This window comes from Myxocyprinus asiaticus, chromosome 2 (assembly GCF_019703515.2).
Source record: "Myxocyprinus asiaticus isolate MX2 ecotype Aquarium Trade chromosome 2, UBuf_Myxa_2, whole genome shotgun sequence".
Lineage (NCBI taxonomy): Eukaryota > Metazoa > Chordata > Actinopteri > Cypriniformes > Catostomidae > Myxocyprinus > Myxocyprinus asiaticus.
The window spans coordinates 63,028,429-63,055,258 of record NC_059345.1 but is presented as its reverse complement, the minus strand read 5'-3'; the positions used below and the strand labels follow the sequence as shown (position 1 = coordinate 63,055,258).

Below are 26,830 nucleotides of genomic sequence, written 5' to 3'. Positions count from 1 at the left end.
GCACAGTTCAAGACCCTGCACCCCATCTGCTCATTGCCAAGGCCGTCCTCCTGCTGAAACAGCACCGGCTCTGCCGAAGCCCGCCCCCGCAGGCCAGCCCCGGCGTGGAGCCGCCCGCAGGAAGCAGACGCCACCCGTCTCATGGCTGGCCGCCAAGAACACGTATGTTTGATTGACACCACGAGTGAGCATATTGAAGGGAGTGGAGCTGAAAGTGCTCATGATCACGTTACATCATGTTTATTTGTTGTTTAATTCGTTTTTATACACGTTTGCAGTCTCTTTATCCTCCCTGTGCTCACAGTGCAGCAAGTCAGAATTACTACTGTAATGACTCTAGAAAATGGGCAATTTAATATTCATACACATGTAATTCTTACTCATTTTTAAAAATGAACTTGCATATTCATCTGAATAACAGCATGTCTGAAAGATTACATTTGTGCATACTTGGAACTGCCAACATTTCACCCTCCAGAGGCCACACTGTCGAGCATCAAGGGCTGAGAAAGCGCTCATTCATTAGAGTAGCACTGTATGTGTGATTCCCTGCATGCTGCAAAAAAGATCTGCCCTGATTCTAGGCACGATCGCCGATCACAGACTTAAGATGAAGATCGGCCGATTTAGATCGGTGGCTGATCGATCAGTGCACCTGTGGGAAATCTCTGACAGCTGTTTTGTGTTACTGTGAGAGCTGGAGAGAGATAAAGGAGCAGCCAGAGCCACAGTAGAGGAGAGAGGAATGACACATGCTTGATGTGTGTGTGCATGTGTGCATGTGTGTGTGTGTGTGTGTGCATGTGTGTGTGCGTGTGTGTGTGTGTGTGTGTGTGTGTGTGTGTGTGTGTGTGTGTGTGTGTGTGTGTGAAATTTTTGTATTCAGTGTATTGTGACACTGAAAAGTGACTAATCGAAGAAAGATGAGGAAGGTGGAAATTCATCTGGCTCCTGCTTCCTCATTTCATGGGGAACTTAAGAACCTGTTACACCTATGTTCACATAGTAACCCCTCCTATCTAGATATGACCTGAATCAGCTGAGGACCGTCCCAGAGAGCCCTACCCAGTTTTCCAATATTTCTAGAAGAATGTTGTTAGAGATATCTAGATTGCTCTTTTTTAGAAGAGGCTTGACAAATGCAGTTTTCAGGGACTTCGGAAACATGCCTGAAAGGAGTGAGGCATTGACTATTTCTAACAGATCTTTTTCCATACCGTTAAACACATTGGGGAGTGTGTCAAGATAGCAGGTCGATGTTTTAAGATACTGTATTATTTCTTCCAATATTTTTGCCTCAAAATCAGAAATAGTGGCCAATTTCTGAAGTTTTAAGTGATCTTAAGTGAACAACTCTCTGGAGGGCAATATTATCTGTGAATAATGACTTCAATTCCAGTCTTTTCCGGTGTAGACAGCCTCAAGCCATTGCATCGCGTCACATCATCACCATAAACTATCACACAGTCATGACATATGAAATATTGATGAATGAATCTGTTAACTCACTTTCCCTATCTGTCACTCACTCGAAGTTGTGTCGATGTAGTGACACTAGGGGTCACTCTTGGGAGCCCGAGACACCTCTGGTCTTTGATAAAAGGCCAATGAAAATTGGCGAGTGGTATTTGCATGCCACTCCCCTGGACATACGGGTATAAAAGGAGCTGGTATGCAACCTCTCATTCAGATTTTCTCTTCAGAGCCAAACGGTCATGCACACTAAGCTGAATTCCCACAACTGTTCATTTACCTCTGTTGGATCTGACAGTGCATTTCAGCGGCTTCTCCCCCCTCTGCACTGGTGCAATGCAGAGAATGCCCCTGGGCGCTTCGGCAGAAATAAGAGTATATTTCTCTAGTATATTTCTCTAAAAGAGCGGCACACACGGAACGTCTTCTTAAAGATGCCTTTCCAATTGTGTGTTATTCCTGGTTGCGCTCATTATCTCTCGCCTTCTGACGGTCACGATCACTGTCTTTCGTGTCTGGGCACTGCTCACGTGGAGACTGCGTTCGTGGATGGTCATGTTCTCATTGCGAGGACATGTCCATGGCAATGATGCGGTCGCGGCTCGCCTTCGTAAGAAAGCAAGCCACCCCAGAGGCTCCCCGCCTCGGCCCTTTTACCCATATGTATGAGGCCAGCGCGGCTAGCACTGGGGGCGATTTGGGGACCCCAATGGGACCGCCTCTGCCGGGTATCCCCCCACGGACCTCCCATTCCCCAGCACGCTCGTCTTCCCCGATCGGGCTTCCGGATGAGTCCGCCGGCTCGTCTCACGGTGAGTTCGACCTCTTATTCTGAGCCCGCGAAAGTGATGAGCTCTCAAGCGCAGCATCGGAGAGCGGCTCGTCCAGTCGGACGCGGAAGCCTCAACTGGGCTCCTCCCTTCGGGGATGATTGCCCAGTCACAGGTTGACATGGAGATGATGACATGCTTTCCCGGGCAGCCGCGAGCATCGGCTAGAGTGGAACCCTCCGCTCTTCCCTGAACCCTCGCGGCTCGATGATTGGTTCCTGGGCTCGCAGCGCCACTCAAAGCCATGCCCTGCCCCCGTTCCTTTCTTCCCGGAAGTGCATGAAGAGCTGACAAGGTCATGGGAGGCACTTTTTACTGCCCGGTCCCGATCTTTTCAGCTTCCACGCCCTCACTACCCTCGATGGTGGGGCGGCCAAGGGCTATTCGGCAATCCCCGAGCGGATAAAGGCGCTCGCTGTGCACCTATGCCCGCAGAGCACCACCACCTGGTGCGGGTGCCCAAAGCCCCCGTCCAAGGCCTGTAGGTGTACGTCGTCTCTGACGGCCAAGGTACCTATGGTGCTGCTGGACAAGCTGCCTCCGCCCTGCACGCCATGGCTCTCCTGCAAGTCCACCAAGGCGCTAAAGGAACTGTACGAGGGTAGTTCCGCCCCGGGACGGAGGTCACGGCGCGGTCTCTCGGGCAGACGATGTCAACATTAGTGGTCCAGGAGCACCACCTTTGGCTCAACCTGGTCAAGATGGGTGAGGCCGACAGGATACGATTCCTTGCTGCCCCCATCTCCCAGGCTTGCCTATTCAGCGACACCGTCAAGGACTTTGCCCAGCAGTTCTCGACAGTGGAGCAGTAGACGGAGGTTATCCGGCATATCCTGCCCCGTCGCGGCTCAAGATCCCGCACCCCGTCTACTCGTCGTCAAGGGCGTCCCCCTGCGGCGACTGCACCGGCTCCGCCGCAGCCTGCCCTTTTGGCCCAGCCCCGGCGTGGAGCCCACCGCAGAAAGCAGACGCCACCCATTTCGCGGCTGCCCAGAACCCGTGAAAGGCTTCAATGCGCCCTTGAGACGGGCTATCCAGGGACGACGAAACCCGCTGCTCTGGAGCTGGTAAGCAGACCTCTCCATCTTGTTGTTACCTTTGCATTTATTTGCGCTGCATGCCCAAGTGGCTGCAGTACTCAAGAGTTCAGCAAGAGCGGTTTCCTTGTTCCCTGGGTCACGTACCCGGTGTGCACGGCCGTCATCACAACCACTGTCCACCACTCTATTTGGCAGGTTTGGTGCTCCAGTGGCGGTCTCCTGCCCCTGAGCACCCAGCTGTGGCACAAATCCGCCCCGATATGACAGTCTCCACGGGTCACGAGGACAGGCCTCTTCCTCCCCGTCCCAGGCTGTTCTGGGGGTGGTCACAAGGAGCCAGGTTCGATGTCCTTAGACTCAGCACGGCCACGACATGGTGTGGCACCTTGAGCTCTGCCCTGCCTTGAGGCCCCACCTGCTGGTACATCCAACGACATTGTCCCTTTGGTCCCCCTTGTGTGGAACTTGGACGCGTGGCTTGTGCTTTCCAATCCGTCGCGATGGCTGGTCCGGACCGTCCGACTCGGCTGCGCGATTCAGTTCGCCAGGCGTCCGCCCAGGTTCAGTGGTGTCCACTTCACCTTGGTGAAGGATGAAAACACTGCTACCTGCAGTGATAGACATGAACACTCAGGCTAGGGCCCCCCTCTACGAGGCGCCTGTATGCCTTTAAGTGGCGTCTGTTCGCTAAGTGGTGTTCTTCCCAACGGGAAGAGCCCCAGAGATGCGCAGTCGGATCAGTGCTTTCCTTCCTGCAGGAGAGGTTGGAAGGGAGGCTGTCCCCTCCCACCTTGAAGGTGTACGTTGCCGCCATAGCAGCACACCATGACGCAGTCGACAGTAAGTCCTTAGGGAAGCACGACCTGATCATCAGGTTCCTAAGAGGCGCCAGGAGGCTGAATACCCCCAGACCACGCCTCATTCCCTCATCGGACCTCTCTGTAGTTCTTCATGGTCCACAGAGAGCCCCCTTTGAGCCTTTTCAGTCAGCCGAGCTTAAGGTACTCTCCTCGAAGACTGCCCTCCTGACTGCACTCACTTCCATCAAGAGGGTATGAGACCTGCAAGCGTTCTCTGTCAGCAAAACGTGCCTGGAGTTCGGTCCGGGCTACTCTCACGTGATCTTAAGACCCCGACCGGGCTATGTGCCCAAGGTTCCCACGACCCCTTTTAGGGACCAGGTGGTGAACCTGCAAGCGCTGCCCCAGGAGGAGGCAGACCCAGCCCTGTCATTGCTGTGTCCGGTGTGCACTTTACGCATCTATTTGGATTGCACGCAGAGCTTTAGGATCTCTGAGCAGCTCTTTGTCTGCTCTGGTGCACAGCGGAAAGGAAGCACTGTCTCCAAGCAGAGGATCGCCCACTGGCTCACTGACGCCATAACTATGGCATATCACGCCCAGGACACACCGCCCCCGGTAGGGCTATGAACCCATTCTACCAGGGGTGTAGCGGCCTCCTGGGCCCTGGCCAGGGGTGCCTCTCCAACAGACATTTGCAGAGCAGCAGGCTGGGAAACACCTTTGCAAGGTTCTACAAACTCCAGGTGGAACCGGTTTCATCCCAGGTAGTGGCACGCAATACAAGCGGATAAGCTCGGGATAGCCGGCTGGGTGTATCACTTGCACATAGTGCCTTCCACCTCCTTTTGAGCTGAAGACATGCGCCATTAATTCCCAGTAGTGTTCACAAACTTTGTTCCCTGGTTGACTTCCTCCGAGCCCTGTGGCAGTCCAGTTTTCAGAGAGACTCGCTGCCGGCCCAGTACACGTGCTAACTAAGAGTCCTGATCTGGGGTAGGTGCTCCGCATGTGGCGGTTCCCTGTAAGGCTAACCCTGTGCGATATATATATCTTCCGCTAGTTCGTTTCCCTATTGACAAACTGCATTTTCCTTGGGCAGAGCCCCTCTGCCCCAGTCTCCATGTTTGTAGTAACTTCTCCCCCATTGGGTAGGATCTAACTTGAAGACTCTCCACATGGTTGGAAAGACCATGTGACGTATTTTTCCACTTAAATATCCCCCCCCCTCTCTTTGGGCGAGGTGTGGTCTCCGCGGTGTCTTCCCCTTGGGAGGGACACCCCCCGACTAGACCTGGTGGCCCAGTTGGATAATCCCCCTTCTTTTTTAGGGAGTGGAAAAAAAGAAGGGGAAAAGAGGCCACGACTGGGTTAGCCTGTCTCTATCTTTTGGGTAGTCGACTTGTCCCCAAAGGGCCATTCGACACTCATAACTATGTTGGGGGAGGTTACGTGTCGACCTGGTGTGCTGGCTATGAGGCACACAGTAGTCTGCCCACCACACACCGCCAGTTCACGTAACACAGTTCAGCCAATTGGATCGACACAACGTCGAGTGAGTGACAGATAGGGAACATCATGGTTACTTGTGTAACCTCCATTCCCTGATGGAGGGAACAAGACGTTGTGTCCCTCCTGCCACAACGCTGAACTAGCCGCTGAAATGGCCGGACCGTTTATCGGCTCCTCAGCATAAAACCTGAATGAGTGGTTGCATACCAGCTCCTTTTATACCCGTATGTCTGGGGGAGTGGCATGCAAATACCAATGGCCAATTTTCATTGGCCTTTTATCAAAGACCAGAGGTATCTCGGGCTCCCAAGAGTGACCCCTAGTGTCACTACATCGACACAACGTCTCGTTCCCTCCATCAAGGAACGGAGGTTACACAAGTAACCATGATGGTTTTTGCGATTGCGTCTATGTGTTTTAACTGCCCCATCCTTCAATAACAGTTCCTTTGCAAAGCTTGAATCATATTATGACAGTGGTATTATATGAGCAGAACATACAGTCCATTCTAAAATACGCTGAAGACATATACATTTTCCAGTAAAATTCCATCATGTTTTCATACACCAACAAGTAAAAATAGCACTGATGGGCGAAATAATCAGTAAGAGGCAGCAGCTTCTCCTCTTCAGAGTTGTAACTTGACATCGCATCTTTTAAAAGTGACCAGAGATATGTAACAATCGGTCATAGACTGATCTGTCTGTGCATGTTTATGTAGAAAAACATTTAAATTCAGACAGGCACGTGAAGGTGTCCTACATAAGTCCACTTGAATCTGCCATGACAGGCCCAATCTCTCTCCACTTCAACTGTGTGACTGACTGAACACAAGGGGTGGGGCAAGGGTGCAATGACAGGAAAATAGACATTGCATATGCAGATGTATTTGGTCCTTGTGACGTCACAAGTTCCACAAATTCCAAACGAGCCATTTTTGCAGCTTGGTTTAAATAAATGCTCTTTTTCTATAAAGGAGGAAGTTTTCAGGTCTGAAACTTACAGTATGTTTTTATAGTACAATTGCCTCTTATACAGTGCATCCGGAAAATATTCACAGCGCTTCACTTTTTCCACATTTTGTTATGTTACAGCTACATTCCAAAATGGATTAAATTCATTATTTTCCTCAAAATTCTACAAACAATACCCCGTAATGACAACATGAAAGAAGTTTGTTTTAAATCTTTGCAAATTTATTAAAAATAAAAAACGATTAAAAATCACATGTACAGAAGTATTCACAGCCTTTGCTCAATACTTTGTTGAAGCACCCTTGGCAGCAATTACAGCCTCAAGTCTTTTTGAGTATGATGCTACAAGCTTGGCACACCTATTTTTGGGCAGTTTCTCCCATTCTTCTTTGCAGGACCTCTCAAGCTCCATCAGGTTGGATGGGGAGCGTCGGTGCACAGCCATTTTCAGATCTCTCCAGAGATTTTCAATCGGGTTCAAGTCTGGGCTCTGGCTGGGCCACTCAAGGACATTCACAGAGTTGTCCCATAGCCACTCCTTTGTTATCTTGGCTGTGTGCTTAGGGTCGTTGTCCTGTTGGAAGATGAAACTTCACCCCAGTCTGAGGTCCAGAGCACTCTGGAGCAAGTTTTCATCAAGGATGTCTCTGTACATTGCTGCATTCATCTTTCCCTCGATCCTGACAAGTCTCCTAGTTCCTGCTGCTGAAAACATCTCCACAGCATGATGCTGCCACCACCATGCTTCACTGTAGGGATGGTATTGGCCAGGTGATGAGCGGTGCCTGGTTTCCTCCAGACATGATGCTTGCCATTCAGGCCAAAGAGTTCAATCTTAGTTTCATCAGACCAGAGAATTTTGTTTCTCCAGGTGGGCTGTCATGTGCCTTTTACTGAGGAGTGGCTTCCGTCTGGCCACTCTACCATACAGGCCTGATTGGTGGAGTGCTGCAGAGATGGTTGTTCTTCTGGAAGGTTCTCCTCTCTCCAGAGAGAAACGCTGGAGCTCTGTCAGAGTGACCATCGGGTTCTTGGTCACCTCCCTGACTAAGGCCCTTCTCCCCCGATCGCTCAGTTTGGCCAGGCGGCCAGCTCTAGGAAGAGTCCTGGTGGTTCCAAACTTCTTCCATTTACGGATGATGGAGGCCACTGTGCTCATTGGGACCTTCAATGCTGCAGAAATTTTTATGTACCCTTCTCCAGATCTGTGCCTTGATACAATCCTGTCTCTGAGGTCTACAGACAATTCCTTGGACTTCATGGCTTGTTTTGTGCTCTGACATGCACTGTTAACTGTGGGACCTTATTTAGACAGGTGTGTACCTTTCCAAATCATGTCCAATCAACTGAATTTACCACAGGTGGACTCCAATCAAGTTGTAGAAACATCTCAAGGATGATCAGTGGAAACAGGATGCACCTGAGCTCAATTTTGAGTGTCATGGCAAAGGCTGTGAATACTTATGTACATGTGATTTTTTTTTTTATCGTTTTTTATTTTTAATACATTTGCAAAGATTCAAACAAACTTCTTTCACGTTGTCATTATGGGGTATTGTTTGTAGAATTTTGAGGAAAATAATTAATTTAATCCATTTTGGAATGAGGCTGTAACATAACAAAATGTGGAAAAAGTGAAGCGCTGTGAATACTTTCCGGATGCACTGTATATCAAAAGAGCTAGGAAAATGTAATGTCATGACTCCTTTAAAGTAGTTAAATGACAGTTAAGCTACCCTTGAGAAAATGTAGTTGATAATGATGATAGTTGAACGTTTAGATTATTACACAAATGATTATTTTAATATATAATATAACAATAATTTTTTATACTGTTACGTCCCGTTCCCCTTTTGTCTAGGGTTTGAGGAAAAAGCTAACAAAAGAACATGAAACACATTCAGGAGGCTTTGTCTCCTGTCCCAGAATTATTGCACAGACTTCCAGTTCTCAAAACAAAGATATTATTTAATGGTTTAAAATACAATCTAAGATGGCTTCAGGAGGGGACCAGGCCAAAATAATAAACAAAATGGTATACTAATTGATTATGAGTAGAACTATCTAACCTTTAATCAAATAAAATGCAAACAATAATCTACCCTTACTCCCTAACTAGACAAAAACAGTAGAAAAAGGTGGTCAATAAACACAAAATGGCATCCACCTCCCAACAATTTTCTATATAAACAAAGTGTTAAAAAATGTTAAATAAAGTCATGTAATTTAGTACTTTCTTCAGTCTTGGCACACAGCACAAGATGGTAGAAAAATACGCAAAAACACTGCTCACAAAGAGGTTCAAACACGACAGTGTTTGAACAGCAGAATCAAAGATCAGCAGAATCAAAGATCCCTGACGACACGTGCATGGAGAGTAAACGACAAGTCTCTCTCCCTCATCCACGAAAGGAACTCTAGCTATGTCTCGTTTTGAAGGCTGCGTGCTAGGTAGGATGCGTCCTTTGAAGGCTGCAGTATACTGAGCGTCCTCCTTTAAACAAGTCTCGTTTAAACGAGTCGGTCTTCGTGGACAAACGGAACGTAACATGGTTGCTATGACAGCATGCCACTCTTTAACAAGCGCGAGCGCTTCGAGTGAGAAGGGAGCAAAGTCCCACTGGAAGGGAATGTATGAGGTACATTTTAGGAGAGTTATGATGTAAAGAGAAAAGAAAATAGATTTTACAGGTGTACTTTTATTCTAATACTTTATTTTAGTTATATATTGATATAATTATACATATTATATACTCTGCACCCATCTGCTGAGGTACTTCAACTTGGGAATTAACATTACTTGCGTTTGAACATCATATTTACGGGCAAGTTGGCGTTATTTTTTTTTAGACATTTCCGTTGAAGCAAAGAATTGTGGGTTGTGAGTGCCCAGGAAGGATACACCTCATGCATCCTCCGAATTCCTGTGAAAGAAGGTCGCATTCGAAGGCTGCATTCGAAGTGTCCTACTCGCTTTTATGAAACGAGACAGCCTCGATGACGTATGCGGCCGACAAATGCGACCTCCGGAGGACGCATCCTTCCAAAGGAGACACAGCCTCTGCCTTATATAGCTCAGATCTCGGTCATATCAGGGTGTGACTGCTTGCAGCTGCTGCTTCAGCTCCTTCATTAAAGAGAGAAATAAGAAAACACAGAGAACACCACCCCCAGCAGGCATATAACAGCATTACAACAACAACGTCAACCCGCATAACATTAAAATACGTCTCAAAGACATAACAATACATATAATTAGAACAGTATTTATCTGTCACAAACTACTGTCTACTCTCAAACTACTGAACATTTTTGTGTTTGTTGTGTCTGATTGTTTGCTCAGTTTGAAAACTATATGATTAACTTATGGCCCTTTTTATACACTTCTCAGCAACTCTCTATGGTTTTGGAACGTACTTTGCTGTGAATGCGAGCTACTCTGCCAGCCCTGTCTACTCGGTCCCTGCCACAGATGGCACCCAACTCATGTTTGTGGCCCTTGTGCTTACTGGTCATTACGACAAGGGTCAGGGGAACAAAAATACACCCCCTGTTCACCTGCCACCCGACCATCTCTTTGACAGCGTGGTGGATAACACGCAGAACCCCACCATGTTTGTGGTTTTCCATGACTGTCAGGCCTACCCAAATTACCTCATCACATTTAAACGAACCATATCGCTTAATGGACACCTGAACCTGGCTTGCTCCATTAAATTGTACATCTTAGCACTGAATGAACGAAAAGCATCAACTGAAAACATATAACAGAGGAAGGTTGTTAGTTTGTTTATCAATATAATTTATCCAAAGTTCGTTAAATAATTAGTTAATTAAATGTTTAAAGGGATAGTTCACCCAAAAATTAAAATTCTCTCATCATTTATTCACTCCCCTGCCATCGCAGAAGTGTATGATTTTCTTTCTTCGGCTGATAACAAATGCAGATTTTTAGAAGAATATTTCAGCTCTGTAGGTCCTTTCAATGCAAGTGAATGGGGTACAAAACTTTGAAGTTCCAAAAAGTACATAAAGATAGCGTAAAGGTAATCCATACTGCTGCACAACACTCCAAGAGAGTGGTCAGGGTTGGGGAGTAATGGAATACGTGTAACAGGATTACGTATTTAAAATACAAAATATTAGTAGCTGTATTCCACTACAGTTACAATTTAAATCATTGGTAAATAGAATACAGTTACATTCAAAAAGTATTTTGATTCCTAAAGAGATTACTTTTCATTTACTTGTCATTTGTTTCAATTAATATTTAGTCTATTCAGTTGAAAACATTTTTCCATATAAATGATGCGATCCAAAGAGCGTTTGAACAGAGGTGAAACACTTTCTTATGATGTGTTACATTCATACGAGCAGACAGAGAAGTAAGTTTGAAGTAAGTTTGGAGCAGAAGAAATAGAAACAAACTATGCTATGCTAAAATGCTATTTCTAGCCATTTTACATGCACCAGGCACGATCATATTTTTTTTTTATCAAGAAAATCCACATTAGATCATATTTTTTTTTCTCTAGTAAGACCTTTGATATTAGGGCAAAAATCTTATTCTTGATGAGAATTTTTTATTTTTTTTATTTTTGATTTTCTGTAAAAATATCTAAAAATCCTTAAAACAAGATCAATCTACTTTATCTTGTTTTAGAAGCAACACTGTAAAAGATATTTAGAATTTTTTCAGAGAATGTATTTTTAACATGTGTATTTTGTCTTACTGTTCTGGCAGATTTTTATAGCCAAAACAAGTGAAAAAAATCTACCAGTGCTGAAGAAGTAATCCAGAGTATTTAGAATACATTATTGACCTTGAGTAATCTAATGAAATACGTTACAAATTACATTTTACAGCATGTATTCTGTAATCTGTAGTGGAATACATTTAAAAAGTAACCCTCCCAACCCAGCCATTGGTTAAATCCATATCTTCAGAAGTTATATAAAAGGGGTGGGTGAGAAACAGATCAATATTTAAGTCCTTTTTTACTATGAATCTCCACTTTTGATCAGTTCCCCTATGCACATTCACGAAAGGATCGAGTGCTTCTTCTTTTGTTTTTAGCAATTCGCCAAAGGGGGACAAAGAAAAGGAAAAGAATAAATAAATCATATTTGCACAACAGCCCAGTAGGTGGCTAAATGCACGAAGAATGTGAATCGGCAAAAAACAAAAAACTCTGGTGTACGTGCATAGGAGTGCTGTTTGAAAGTGGAGGTTTATAGTAAAAAAGGACATAAATATTGATCCGTTTCTCACACACACCTATCGTATTGCTTCTGAAGACATGGATTTAACCACTGGAGTCATATGGATTACTTTAATGCTGCCTTTATGTGCTTTTTTGAGCTTCAAAGTTTTAAACCCTGTTGACTTGCATTGTATGGACCTATAGAGTTGAGATATTCTTCTAAAAATCTTTGTTTGTGTTCAGCAGAAAAAGAAAGTCATACACATCTGAAATGGCATGAGGGTGAGAGAACTTTCATTTTTGGGTGAACTATCCCTTTAAATATTTTCACAATATTCACTTAAAATTCACTAAAACATATGACAGCAACAGGAAAAATGTTTAATGTTTTGACATGTTTTTACATCAGGTAATGTCAAAAAATGTCAGTAGATTTTTGAACTGTTAAACAAGTGCAATACCACTTCTGTTTTTCTGCCAGGCATTGTGAGATTATCGTCATCGGCCAGATACTTTAGTCTGTCATTTGCATAAATACAGCTGAAACAGAATGACGTGGATTAATGAAATTGGTTCAAAAGTTACATATTTCTTATGTATGGCTTCAGGGCTATCCATTCCAGAAAATAAGCAAAGGCATTGGAATGTATTTTGGTGATACTGTTACACTGCCTTCTCAGTTCCCAAATCAAATAGAATTCCTCTTAGCAGACATTCAACTCTTTGTTGTCAGTTGTCAGTTGCATAATTTAAAGGTACAGTTTGACTCATCAAGCAGTGGAACAGAACATACAGTGTAACTCTTGAATAAAATGTTTTTCTATTTGGGATGAACCTCAGGAAAAAGTGTGTATTGCTATAGAAGAGACACATATTGTTGTTTGTATTGTTTTCTCTTATAATCTTTGACTCGAATCTCCTTCATGCTATGAGTCTATACAGCTTAAGGAAGCAGTACCTGAAAAATGTTGTTGTATTAAAATGTTATTGCCTCATTGTTTTAATAAATTATCTACCTGTCCTGACAGCACATACTGTATCACAAGGCAATTTATGACACACTTTGTCAATTTTGAGTTTTCTTTGGATAAATTTACCTTCTGTAAGTACAATACTAGTCAAAAGCTTAGACACATCTACTCATTCTTTATTATTAGTTTATTCACATTTTAAAATAATAGTAAAGAAATTTTTATAGTAAAAAACAAATTATGCAGTGACCAAAAATAGCCACATTGTTGCGCACACAAATGTAATAAATAGTGTATTGAATTGTGTATTTCTATATATACTTTATTTTCTATTCACTTTTTATTTTTACTCTATTTTATTTATTTGTATTATTATTATTATTATATCTGGCTTGTTATTGTATTGATTGTGCCCTGGAAGCTTCTGTCACCAAGACAAATTCCTTGTATGTGTAAGCATACTTGGCAATAAAGCTGATTCTGATTCTGAATGTAAACACATTTGTTCCTGAATATAATTAAGGGTCTAAATAGTGTAGTAGTAACACTTTACATTAAAGCTCCCTATGTTAAGAGGTTATGAATAGGTTTATTATAGCAAGGGGCATAATTAAGCTGATTTGCATGCAGTAATTGCCAAATAGTGGTAGATTTTTAACACAGGTGTAATACATGTTTATAAACAATCATACCTATTTAAAAAAAACAAAAACAAAAAAAAACATTAAATGTAATGCCATGTTTAGTTTTTTATTTCTTTATGATTTATTTTATTTAATTTTTCATTCTAAATGTAGTTATCCAGTAAAATGTGCCAAATGGTGTTTGTTATATTTTAGTCAAGGTTTTTTAAGTTTGAGCTTGCATATTTGTAAGCAATATCAAACTCGCAGTCGTGCTGTATGGCCCTAAATTAGCAGGGCTGTGATTACCTATGGCACTCCAATCACAGCCGTGCTGATATAGGGCCATGCAGCATTCTTGCTCATGTGATATTGGTTATATACAACAGTTCAATGAACAAGTAAATAAAAAATTAGGAAAAACTAAGGACTGTCTCCAAAAAAAAAATGCACTTGTGCATGGAACTACTTTCATATGCCACGGGTCAGGATCTGCCGTTGCTAGTTCTAAAGATGCCTCTGTTACTAATTAAAAATGTCACTTTAGAACTAGTAACACCAGTTTGTACTGTTTCTAACAAGTTATTGGTGAAACAAGGGTGTGTGTGTGTGTTTGAGAGAGAGAGATTGAACGTGTGAGATTACCTGCGATTGTAGCGAACTGTTGCGAATCCCAAGCAGAGATGAACAAATCAAATCAAATCAAATCAAATCACTTTATTGTCACACAGCCATATACACAAGTGCAATGGTGTGTGAAATTCTTGGGTGCAGTTCCGATCAACATAGCAGTCGTGACAGTGATGAGACATATACCAATCTACAATAAACATCAAATTAACACAACGCAATTTAAACATCTGTTATACATAATTAAACTCGACTTAAAACATCAAATTAACACAACACAATTTAAACATCTGTTATACATAATTACACAACTTAAAACATCAAATTAACACAACACAATTTAAACATCTGTTATACACAATTACACTCAACAATATACAATAATAACATACATTGCACAGTATACAATATGCTGTTTTTGTTTTTTGTTTTTTTTTGTTTTTTTTTACTATATAGATACTATATAGATACACATTATTCAATAAAAATTAAAATATATATGAAAAAAGTATATATATAGAATGTACAGTATTGTACTGTATTGACATTCAGGCTGTCGGTTGATAGTCAGTTGTTAAGAGAGACATAATATAATGACAGTAATATAATTTATGACAGTCCGGTGTGAGATAAGATTAATAAAGTGCAGGGATGATGTATTTTGATCGTGGGAGATCAAGAGTTCAGAAGTCTGATTGCTTGGGGAAGAAGCTATCATGGAGACGGCTGGTGCGGGTCCTGATGCTGCGATACCGCCTACCTGATGGTAGCAGTGAGAACAGCCCATGGCTCGGGTGGCTGGAGTCTCTGATGATCCTCCGAGCTTTTTTCACACACCGCCTTGTATATATTTCCTGGAGGGAGGGAAGCTCACCTCCGATGATGTGTTTGGCAGTTCGCACCACCCTTTGCAGTGCTTTGCGGTTGTGGGCAGTGCTATTGCCGTACCAGGCGGAGATACAGCCAGTCAGGATGCTCTCCACAGTGCAGGTGTAGAACCGTGTGAGGATGTGGCGGTTCATTCCAAACTTCCTCAGCCGTCTCAGGAAGAAAAGGCGCTGATGAGCCTTCTTCACAACGACTTCAGTGTGGACGGACCATGTGAGTTCCTCAGTGATGTGGACACCCAGGAACTTGAAGCTGCTGACTCTCTCCACTGGTGCTCCATTGATGGTGATTGGACTGTGTTCTCTGTCTTTTCTCCTGAAGTCCACCACAAGCTCCTTTGTCTTACTGACGTTGAGGGAGAGGTTGTGCTCCTGACACCAGTGTGTCAGAGTGTGCACCTCCTCTCTGTAGGCTGTTTCATCATTGTCAGTGATCAGACCTACCACCGTCGTGTCATCAGCAAACTTAATGATGGCATTGGAGTTATGTGTTGCCACACAGTCATGTGTGTACAGGGAATACAGTAGTGGGCTGAGAACACAGCCCTGCGGGGCTCCAGTGTTGAGGGTCAGTGATGAGGAGATGTTGCTGCCTATTCTAACCACCTGGCGTCTGCTTGACAGGAAGTCCAGGATCCAGCTGCACAGCGAGCTGTTTAAGCCCAGAGCCCGGAGTTTCTCATCTAGCTTGGAGGGCACTATGGTGTTGAATGCTGAGCTGTAGTCTACAAACAGCATTCTCACATAAGTGAGATCTTATACAACAACACAAGCTCTTATTCCTCAGCTGTAATGTTAGTCAGCTTGCTTAAGATAATGTCATTGTGGTCAAATGCATCCTATTTTCTCTGTGTAAAATGTCGTGGTTACTTGCGTAACCTCCATTCCCTGATGGAGGGAACGAGACGTTGTGTCTATGTAGTGACACTAGGGGTCACTCTAGGGAGCCTGAGACACCTCTGGTCTTTGATTAAAGGCCAATGAAAATTGGCGAGTGGTATTTGCATGCCACTCCCCTGAACATACAGGTATAAAAGGAGCTGGTATGCAACCACTCATTCAGGTTTTATGCTGAGGAGCCGAGATAAGGTCCGGCTATTTCAGCGGGTAGTTCAGCGTTGTGGCAGGAGGGACCCAACGTCTTGTTCCCTCCATCAGGGTAACCATGACGTTCCCTATCTGTCACTCACTCGACGTTGTGTAGATGTAGTGACTTTAGGGGTCCCTATACAAAACACCGCAACTGGCAGAACTGTGTTACGTGAACTGGCGGTGTGTGACAGGCAGACAGCTGTGTGCCTCGTATCCAGTGCACCAGGCCAAAACGTAACCTCCCCCAACATAGTTATGAGTGTCGAACGGCCCTTTGGGGACAAGTCGACTACCCAAAAGATAGAGACAGGCTAGCCCAGTCGTGGCCTCTTTTACCATTCTTTGTTTTTTTCACTTCCTAAAAAAAAAGGGGGATTATCCAACTGGGCCAACCAGGTCTAGTCGGGGGGTGTCCCTCCCAAGGGTACCCTGAGGGTAACCTGCCATGACAGTGCATCCGCTGCAGTGTTGAGGTCGCCCGGGATGTGAGTGGCTCGCAGCGACTTGAGGTGCTGCTGATTCCAGAGGAGGAGACGGTGGGCGAGTTGTGACATACAGCGAGAGCGCAGACCGCCTTGTGGTTGACATATGCTACCATTGCCGTGTTGTCTGTCGGAACTAACACGTGCTTGCCCTGGATCAACGGCCGGAACCTCCGCAAGGCGAGCAGAATTGTCAGCAACTCGAGGCAGTTGATGTCACAAGGCGCTCCAGCCCATCTTGGAGGCGTCTGTCGTGACCACGGTGCACCTGGAGACCTGCCCTAGGGGAACGCCTGCCCATAGAATGTGAGGTCGGTCCAAGGATTGAAGAGGTGGTGACAGCTGTATGTTGGTCAGCACCGACTGTGCGCGCTCGTTCGTGAGGTGCGCTGTCAACGAGACTCCAAACCGAGAAAAGAGATGCTCTGAACCATGAGGAGCTTGCTCTTTTCCCAGTTGACCCGATGCCCTAGTCGGCTGAGGTGCGAGAGCACCAGGTCCCTTTGTGCACACAACACATCCCGAGAGTGAGTTAGGATTAGCCAACCATTGGGATAGTTGAGGATGCGAATGCCCACTTCCTTAGTTGGGCAAGGGCTGCCTCTGCGACCTTCGCGAAGATGCGAGGGAACAAGGACAGACCGAAAGGGAGGACCTTGTACTGATACACCCGACTCTCGAATGCAAACCACAGGAAGGGTGTGTGTCGAGGTAGAATCGAGACATGGAAGTACGCATCCTTCAGGTCTACCGTCACGAACCAGTCTTGATGCCGGACACTCGCTAGAGTGCGTCTTTGCCTCAGCATCTAGGAACGGGAGTTTGTGTAAAGCTGGGGCAGAGCCTGAGGTTCCACACCGTGTTGTGGCCGTGCTGAGTTCAGGGACATCGAAGTACTTACCTGGCTCCTTGTGACCACCCCCGGAACAGCCTGGGATGGGGGAGGAAGAGGCCTGTCCTCGTGACCCGTGGAGACTGTCATATCGGGGGCGGATTTGTGCCACAGCTGGGCGCTCAGGGGCGGGTAGACCGCCGCTGGAGCGCCAAACCTGCCAAATAGAGTTGTGGACAGTGGTCATGATGACGGCCATGCACACCGGATATGTGACCCAGGGAACAAGGAATCCGATCTTGCTGAACTCTTGGGTACTGCAGCCACTTGGGCATGCAGCGCAATTAAATGCAAAGTTAACAAAAGATTCTCCTCCCAGCCCTCGACCGGGGGATGGAGTGGTCTGCTTACCAGCTCCAGAGCAGCGGGTTTCGTCGTCCCTGGGTCGCCCCCTCTCAGGGGTGCTTCGAAGCCTTTCGTGGGTTCTTGGCGGCCGCGAGACGGGTGGCATCTGCTTCCTGCGGTGGGCTCCACGCCGGGGCCAGGCTGCAGGGGCGGGCTGAGGCGGAGCCAGTGCAGTCACCGCGGGGGGATGCCCTTGGCAACGAGCAGATGGGGTGCAGGATTTTGAGCCGCGCCGGGGCAGGATGTGCCGGATAACCTCCGTCTGCTGCTTCACCGCTGAGAACTGCTGGGCAAAGTCCTCAGTGTCGCTGGACTGCCAACTCGGGAAATGGGGGCGGCAAGGAACCGTGCCTTGTCGGTCTCTCCCATCTCAACCAGGTTGAGCCAAAGGTGGCGCTCTTGGACCACCAAGGTGGACATCGTCCGCCCGAGAGACCACGCTGTGACCTTCGTCGCCCAGAGAGCGAGGTCGGTCACCGAGCGCAGCTCCTGCATCAATCCCGGGGTGGAACTACCCTCGTGCAGATCTTTTAGCGCCTTGGCGGACCTGCAGGAGAGCCATGGCGTGCAGGGCGGAGGCGGCTTGTCCAGCGGCACCGTAGGCCTTGGCCGTCAGAGACGATGTAACCTGCAGGCCTTGGATGGGAGCTTTGGGCGCCTTTATCCACCTGGAGAATTGCCGAATAGCCCTTGGCCGCCCCACCATCGAGGGTAGTGAGGGCAGGGAAGCCTCCCACAACCTTGTCAGCTCTTCATGTACTTCCGGGAAGAAAGGAACGGGGGTGGGGCATGGCTTTGAGGGTTCTGGGGAGAGCGGAGGGTTCCACTCTAGCCCGACACTCGCGGCTGCCCGGGAAAGCATGTTGTCATCTCCGCGTCAGCCTGTGACTGAGCGACCACACCCAAAGGGAGGAGCCCAGCTGAGGCTTCCACGTCCGGCCAGATGAGCCCGCTCTCCGATGCTGCGTTCGAAAGCTCATCACTTTCACGGGCTTCACATAAGAGGTCGAACTCGCCGTGATACGAGCCGGTGGACTCATCCGGAAGCCCGATCGGGGCAGACGAGCATGCTGGGGAATGGGAGGTCCGTGGGGGGATACCCGGCGGAGGTGGTCCCATTGGGGTTCACAAATCGCCCCCAGTGCTAGCCGCGCTGGCCTCATACCCGTGGGTAGAAAGACCGAGGCGGGGAGCCTCTAGGGTGGCTTGCTTTCTTACGAAGGTAAGCCGCGACCGCATCATTGCCATGGACATGTTCTCGCAATGAGTACATGACCCATCCACGAACGCTGTCTCCGCGTGAGCAGTGCCCAGACACGAAAGACAGTGATCGTGACCGTCAGAAGGTGAGAGATGACGAACGCAACCAGGAATAACACACAAAGGAAAGGCATCTTTAAAAAGACGCGTCTTAAAAAGATGTTCCGTGTGTGCCGCTCTTTTAGAGATATATACTCTTTTAGAGAAATATACTCTTTTAGAGATATATACACTTTTCTTTCTGCCGAAGCGCCGAGGGGCATTCTCTGCAGTGCACCAGTGCAGAGGAGGGAGAAGCCGCTGAAATGCGCTGTCAGATCCAGCAGAAGTGAATGAACAGTCGTGGGAATTCAGCTCAGTCAGCATGATCGTTCGTGACCCCTAGTGTCACTACATTGACACAACGGAGAGTGAGTGACAGATAGGGAAATAGACTTAGAGTGGAGGTATTCCTCCCTATTTCGTGGTTGCCGGTGGTGGTGCACAAGAGTCATTCACTCTAAAACCATACACTCCTCCACCATGTTGAATGTTTTTACATCTCCTCACAAAGCGAACAATCCGGTGTCCAATAGAATCAGGTAAGCATATGTGTGATTACCAGACTGTTGTGTCTCTCAGCAGTGATAAGCCTTAAAGCTGTAAGTTTACCTGTATTTCCCAGCTGTAGTGTAGTAGTAATCCGAGCACAGAGTACGAGACAATACCACTGACTTCAAAGAAACCGCTCTCTGACTGACAGTGCTGACTCGAACATCAGCTCAACTCGCTCATAACACAAAAAATTTTTAGGCATGGGCGACATGTGCAGTTGCCCAGGGTGGCATCTTCTGGGGGGGTGGCACGAGGCACTTTATTACGTTTAGGACCAATTATTAAATTTGAGCTCTCTACACACTCTTTGTTTATAGCTCTGCATACTTTGGCCATTTTCTCAACCAACTTCATAAGGGGCATCCTGGCCAGCTTTTTAAATGAAAAGAGTTCCCTTGCTGTATGTTTGTTGGTTACTTTTTCTTCATCATACAGTTTAACTCAAAATGTAAAAAAAATATATATTAAAAAATGTTTAAGCTTTGTAGAGAAATTAATACATAGGCACAATTTATATTTGTGTACAAAACAAATTTTAAGCTCTTAAGCAATAAACACTTATCAAAAGGTTTTTAAGATGAAAAACAAATTCAGTCAAGTGTGTCAAAACTTTTGACTGTTTATCAGAAAATGGGGATGCAATGTGATACTATGTGAGAAAGTTGTGATGTAGCCAAGGTAATTGTGTGGAATGAGATTTTATCTGTTATGCTACCTGATTTCACATGCCCTGATACCAGTGTCATGGGAGGATTCATTCTTCTGGTTTGCTGCTGTGTGTCTCCAACTTGTTGTTGCAGGTGCAGGGGAGGGGATAATCACACGGCAGTGTTGCCCAACAATGCTCATTACCAGCCGCTTGATTAGCTTGGCACCTGCACACTATCTGCTTTTCCCCTTATAAGCAGCCCTTTTGTGTGAGTTCAGTATCGGATAATTCTCGTGTTGTGTGCTTTGTTACTCATGTTTCTCACGCTATTCTTTTGTATTTTTCTAGTCTGTATATTTTGCCTATTTTCCTGTGCTTCAGCCATTACCATCTCCTCCACTGACCGGATCACTCACCTCTGTTTCTCTTTGCTCCAGTCGCTGCATCTCACACCACTCCTTGGAATATATTATCTCTACTCACTCCCTGCTGCAGCTGTCGCCGTCAGAGGCCTCCTGTCATCTTCACCCATCTCATCCCTGGACTGATCTGTTGTTGTGCTACTTCATATTTTTAAAAGTCCAAGTATCTAGCCAAAAACGTACTTGAAAGTAAAAAGTATTCACATTAAATTGAACTTTACTATTAAAAAAGTAAAAAGTAACTTTTTTCGTAGCTAGAATGAAATCAAGAGAGGAGATTGTATGTGAGAGGATGTTAAATTCATTTGGTTTGTCAAGTCACCTTTTTACTGTCTCCAACCTGGTCATATAATCATGTTACAATAACTAAAGTTTTGCAAAATGATTTTTATGTGGCCTGTTGTACGTAACACATATGTCAATTTCCTGGTGGAATGAACACCAGAGGCACTAAAACAACAATGACTTTTATCCCCTTTCAATCAAATCACGAGTAAAAAGGCAGATTATCAGTTCATAAACACTTTTCGCTCTGTTCCTCACACAGTGCTATCTTATGACATATAACACCTTAACTATAGCACACAACTCATTTTGACATTTGCATTACATAATCAACTACATTTACAAGCTTGTTCGTGTGTGATCAAATTGCGTAGTAGCTCAACTGATAGATTGTTGCACTTGTGACGTAAAACACCAGGTTACGAGTCCTGAAGAGCACACAACATAAAAGTGTTATAGAAGCACCACAAAATGACATGGTTGCTTCAGAAGTTTTGTTTTTCATCTCGCATTTGCTTTTTATGACACTATCGGTTATGTTTAGTTTAAGGTTTAGGGTAGGGTATGTATTCTTGCCTTTTTTTCAAACTTCTTGAGGTATCACCCTGGGATGCTTTTTAAACAGTATTGAAGGAGTTCCCATCTATGTTGGGCACTTAGTAGCTGCTTTTCTTTATTATTCGGTCCAAGTCATCAATTTCAAAAAAGTTTTTTTTTTATTAAATTTTAGTTTTATAATGAAATAAATTAATAAGGTGGCACAATTATATTTTTGTCTACAAAACTAATTTCAAACATTTAAGCATACACCTTCAGATCAAAAGATTTTTAAGATCATGAGAAACATTTCAGTCAAGTGTTTCAAAAGTTTTGACCGGTAGTGTATATATTTGCAACGTGAATGATAATTTTTTACTTCATAACTGTCCGATCTGTAGAAGTAGCAGGAGTTTAGAATAAAGTTTAGGACAAAAACCATCAGTGTTTCTCAATTACATTACAACCCTGCCTGGAAGTCTTGCAATAAAGAGTGCAAGTTTAAACAAACTAGAAGTGCCAAAGTTACTCTGCGGACAGAATGTTTCAATAAGGACAGATGATCAACTCTTCATTCTGCTCTTTTGTGGGTGGGATTTTCTGCAGCACACGTACGTTTTGTTAAGCTTTACATCACATAAAGAGTGATGTGGTGTGTTTATAAGCAATGTGTATTAGTGCTTTTGGTTTCGCAAGATTTCAACATCATTAGGAATAGGATCTGCAGGAATCTGCTTTGGCCTCCAAACATTTAATATCTGAAAATGATGAATCGTAAATCGTGAGCTTGGAAGAGGCATGTTCATCATCAGCTGTCTAAAATGTTTAATGTCACATGGATAAACTAAAAGACACACATCTATCTCTTTTACACATCTGTGCTGCTCTAACACTTTGATTTAGAACGGCACAACAGTGAAGCATCCGAGTGCTGATGGTATGAGACATCATTACTCATGGAATGTCTCTCGTCCAATCAGATTGACCGGAACTTACTGTTGTAAATATACATATATTAAATGGTATGGCCAGAATAAGGACATTTCCTTTGGATATTTCCTTTTCTTTTTCTTTACATAGACTAGTCAAATCAATGAGTCATCAGTAATTTCACTACTTTATAACATTGCAAGGGGTTCTTTTTAAGGAACTGATATAACTGTGCAACGGAATCAAATAAACTATTGCTAGATTTACCCTCTGGTTAACATAAAACTTTAACTGGTGCAACAAAGCAATCACATGTAATAAAGTTATGTCGGTATGATGACGTCTCAGTCAAGACTCAGTTTGTGTAGGTGTGGGTGTGTTTGAAGGACACGTGTGTTCAGGGCTGTTATCTTTCCATTCATCATTTCCACCCACTCTCATTCACAAGTATATGGCTGGGCAATATATCTCAATATTTTTCAGCCTTTTGACGATATTTGATATATATCTCGATTAATGCTGATACCAGTAGCGATTTCTCAGGGCCAGCAAAGCCTTCTCTGCTGGCGTAACATGCCTAATAAATAAATATTTTTTCATCCTTTCATTCTCATTGACCTTTTTGCCAATGTATTTTCAATCGCTTTCCACTCCTAATTCATCTTAATTTTTTTTACCTTTATTTAACCAGGAAGGTCCCATTGAGATACATGATCTCTTCTTCCAGGGAGTCCTGGTCAAGATAGCGGCTTACATACATAGTTACAATAAAAGCAAAAAAGGTACAATAATAAAACACATTCCACACAACAACAACAACAACAACACGAAGAGAGAAACTACAGCAAACAAGTACATGTTTCTTTCAAATTGAAATATAAAAGTTGAAGTAGGTAGAGATTTTAAGCTAAGGACATCCTGCATATTATTCCAGATCCATGGGATAAAATAAGCAAACGAGGTTTTTCCAATTTCTGTACGTACTCTCAGATCTTCTGTTATGGCTATGATGAGTGTAAGTTAACAAGTTACAAATATACTTTGGCAATTTACTTAATAATGCCTTAACAACAAAGATGAGCATGTGTTTTCCTTCTATGGTATCTACAAACGAGTAGCAAAAAACAAAATGTTTATCCAATCAGAATGTATTCCTCGATGCTTACAAGCGAAGTGTGACAACTGTTTCACAAATCGCATGACCGAAAACACTCTCCTTAGCCGAAGCAGAGCGTGAATCTGAGCTCCACCCCCTCAGGTCTTCAGAATTTCCACAGAATCCCTCAACAATGCAAATGAATGGGCATCTAAAGTCAGATTGTCAGATTAAAATCAATCAGATTGATTTATTTGTTCTTGGTGGGTGTGGTCTTTATGATATGTCCCAGTCCAGGCCTTCTAGCTGGCCTTGAGTGACGCAATCACGCATTAAGTGACGTAATTTGAAAGCGAAGTGCGCAAGATCTTGCTGATGAGTCGGCTGTCATCACTGCTGGTATTGCCGTTGAGAAAGAGATCCTTATGGATTTAAAAACCTAAGATGTCCTGCATGATCGTGCGATTAATTAATTAAACAGGAAAGGAGGGCTGATTTTCACTTTAAGCAAATTGGTATGTGCTTTTTGCATTGTTGTAGCAACATCAGGAGTTTTCTAGGTGTAAATTAGGCTGCTTGGTCATTCAGTGTCGGATCAAGTTTTGAAAAGTAACTGTGTACCCTGTCGGAACAATTTATTGCAAGCAAAATTTAAATCGCAAATATTATTAGAGAGCTTTTTCTTCATATTAGACCTCCTTGGTTCTGGCTTTCATGCATGGACATGTTTTTAAAATGTCAATTGGTATTATTAGTTGACTGCCACGTAATGTATGATAGGCATTCGGTGCCTTATTCATTGTGAAACTGTGTTTTCTTTATGTCATGAATCGCAATGAAAGGGCCTAGACTTAAAATGCACGGGCTGCCACTGGTTGACGCAATACCAAAATTTCAGTAGTCAGTACCGATACCAGTAAATTTTCATGATTCTCGATACCAATTTCGACCAAAAAAAAAAAAAGTAGTATGCTATTGAACACGCTCCTTTAGCCTATTGAAATTTTACATTTAGATGTCAATAATAAATTAAAACAAAAGAATGTTTCCTTCGAATGTTCCTTAAAGTTTTTTTTCAGTAGGACCCTATAAAATCAAAAGTTTAATTTTGTTTTTTCTAAATTCATTTTATTTTTCCCCCAAATTCCATGTTTTCTTTTTCTGAATTGTTTTGAACTTTAATTCAATTTCATCATCAGAATTGTGTCTTATTAAATGAATCCAAACTTTAAACAAATGAAAATAGAAAAATTACTTTTCAACATACCATTGCATTTTTTTTTTTTTTTTTTTTTGCTTTAGTAAAGATACTCACAACATAATCTAAAACACAACATTGGTCTTATTTTTGTCAAAAAAGTGCTGCACAACAGACCATCACATTATAAATGAAAACATTGATGAAAACTTCTGTACAAAAGCACTCTTGTGAGATATATGTTCAACAAAATAATAATAATAATAATAAAATAAATTTTTCTAAACACTATTAATATATCTATATATATAACAGTTTCTTAAATTTCACACGTCAAGCTTTTATTTTGAATCTAACTTTTATTTTGATGTAAAGGCCTTTCTGGTTCTGATAAATTGATGGTAGTTTCACACTTCTGTATAAGACATTGCTGATATGACCCAGTATGATTACTGAAGCCCTAAATGCTGTGATTTAATTCTATAAATATAAAGTCTGCAGGCTCTGTGTGCATCACAGAGAATGAGCGCTCTGTCAGTTATTACAGTCAGTGTTGGGGAGTGACGGAATACATGTAACGGGAATATGTATTTAAAATACAAAATATAAATAACTGTATTCCACTACAATTTAAATCATTGGTAAATAGAATACAGTTACATTCAAAAAGTATTTAGATTACTGAACAGATTACTTTGCATTTTATTGTCATTTGTTTCATTTAATATTTAGTCCTTTCAGATGGAAAACATTTATACATATAAATGATGTGATCCAAAGTGCATTTGAACAGCGGTGAAACACTTTCTTATGATGTGTTACATTCATACGAGCAGACAGAGAAGTAAGTTTGAAGTAAGTTTGGAGCAGAAGAAATAGAAATAAACCTTGTGTAAATTGTCAGCTTTATGCTAAGCTAAAATGCTATTTCTAGCCATTTTACATGCACGTGTTACCAGGCACAATCATATTTTTTTAATCAAGAAAATTCACGTTGGATTATAATTTCTTTTTTTCTAGTAAGACCTTTGATATTAGGGCAAAAATCGTATTCTTGATAATATATTTTTTTATTGTTTTCCTGTAAAAATATCTAAAAATCCTTAAAATAAATCTTGTTTTAGAAACAACACTGCATAAGATATTTAGGTTTTTCAGAGAATGTATTTTTAACGTGTATTTTGTCTTACTGTACTGGCAGAGTTTTTATAGTCAAAACAAGTCAAAAAAATCTACCAGTGCTGAAGAAGTAATCCAATGTATTTAGAATATGTTACTGACCTTGAGTAATCTAACGAGTTCTGAGCAAAAAATGACATTTTACTGCATGTATTCTGTAATCTGTTGCGGAATACATTTCAAAAGTAACCCTCCCAACCCTGATTACAGTAAGTGTGCGATGCTCTTAAAATGTGGTGTTTTGAGTGTATGAGCGGCTTCAAACATTCACAATGTTAATTAGATTGTGATACTTTCCAGATGAAATGTTCTTAAACAGACATCTCTGAGATGTTCGTGTGCTACCTGGGATATGCACATGTAATAATAATTAAAATCAAACAGAATGCAAGAACACGTCTTGTGAGAACAGGACAGACTGGCAAAATTGCAAAATGGATTGCTCAATAAGTTTGTTCAATGATTTGGGGATCAAATAAACAATACACTGACTGCTAAAGCCACATTTTGAATTGTCTAATCAAAGCTTTACTCGTCTGCCACAATAATGCAATATATTGTATATATAATATATGAAATATATTGTAATATATTTCAATCTGAATATATATATATACATTATATATATATATATATATATATATATATATATATATATATATATATATATATATATACACACACACACAGTACTGTGCAAAAGTTTTATGTCTTCTTAATAATTACTTTCTTTATTTTCATGTTGTTAGTGAAAGTTATTTTTAATGAATTATTTTAGTATAGAGTGAGATTTCCCATTCATAGCACAATATGTTTGGAGGTTCCTTGGAAGAAAAGATTACTGAGAAACCTTTATTGAGCAATAAACGCTCAGATATTGCGTGGGAGGCATTCTTTAAAAGGGAGAGTGCAGGCCTGTGCTAGA

General features: G+C 43.1%; 1 protein-coding gene across 12 annotated transcripts in view; it reads left to right on the top strand.

Moving 5' to 3' along the window:
* LOC127452923 (protein mono-ADP-ribosyltransferase PARP14-like) overlaps nucleotides 1–22,931 on the top strand; it is a 51,301-nt gene extending 28,370 nt beyond the window's left edge. For 3 of the 12 annotated variants that reach the window (XM_051718875.1, XM_051718811.1, XM_051718885.1), the window contains exon 10: nucleotides 10,021–10,591. In XM_051718875.1, coding sequence (XP_051574835.1) covers nucleotides 10,021–10,056 — 36 coding nt within the window. In that variant the 3' untranslated portion in view covers nucleotides 10,057–10,591. Of the gene's footprint in view, nucleotides 1–10,020; nucleotides 10,592–12,076; nucleotides 13,295–20,409; nucleotides 20,527–20,606 lie in introns of those variants that run through there. The other 9 variants (XM_051718866.1, XM_051718845.1, XR_007899334.1 and 6 more) reach the window with 8 other exon arrangements.
* The last annotated feature ends 3,899 nt before the right edge of the window (nucleotides 22,932–26,830 follow it).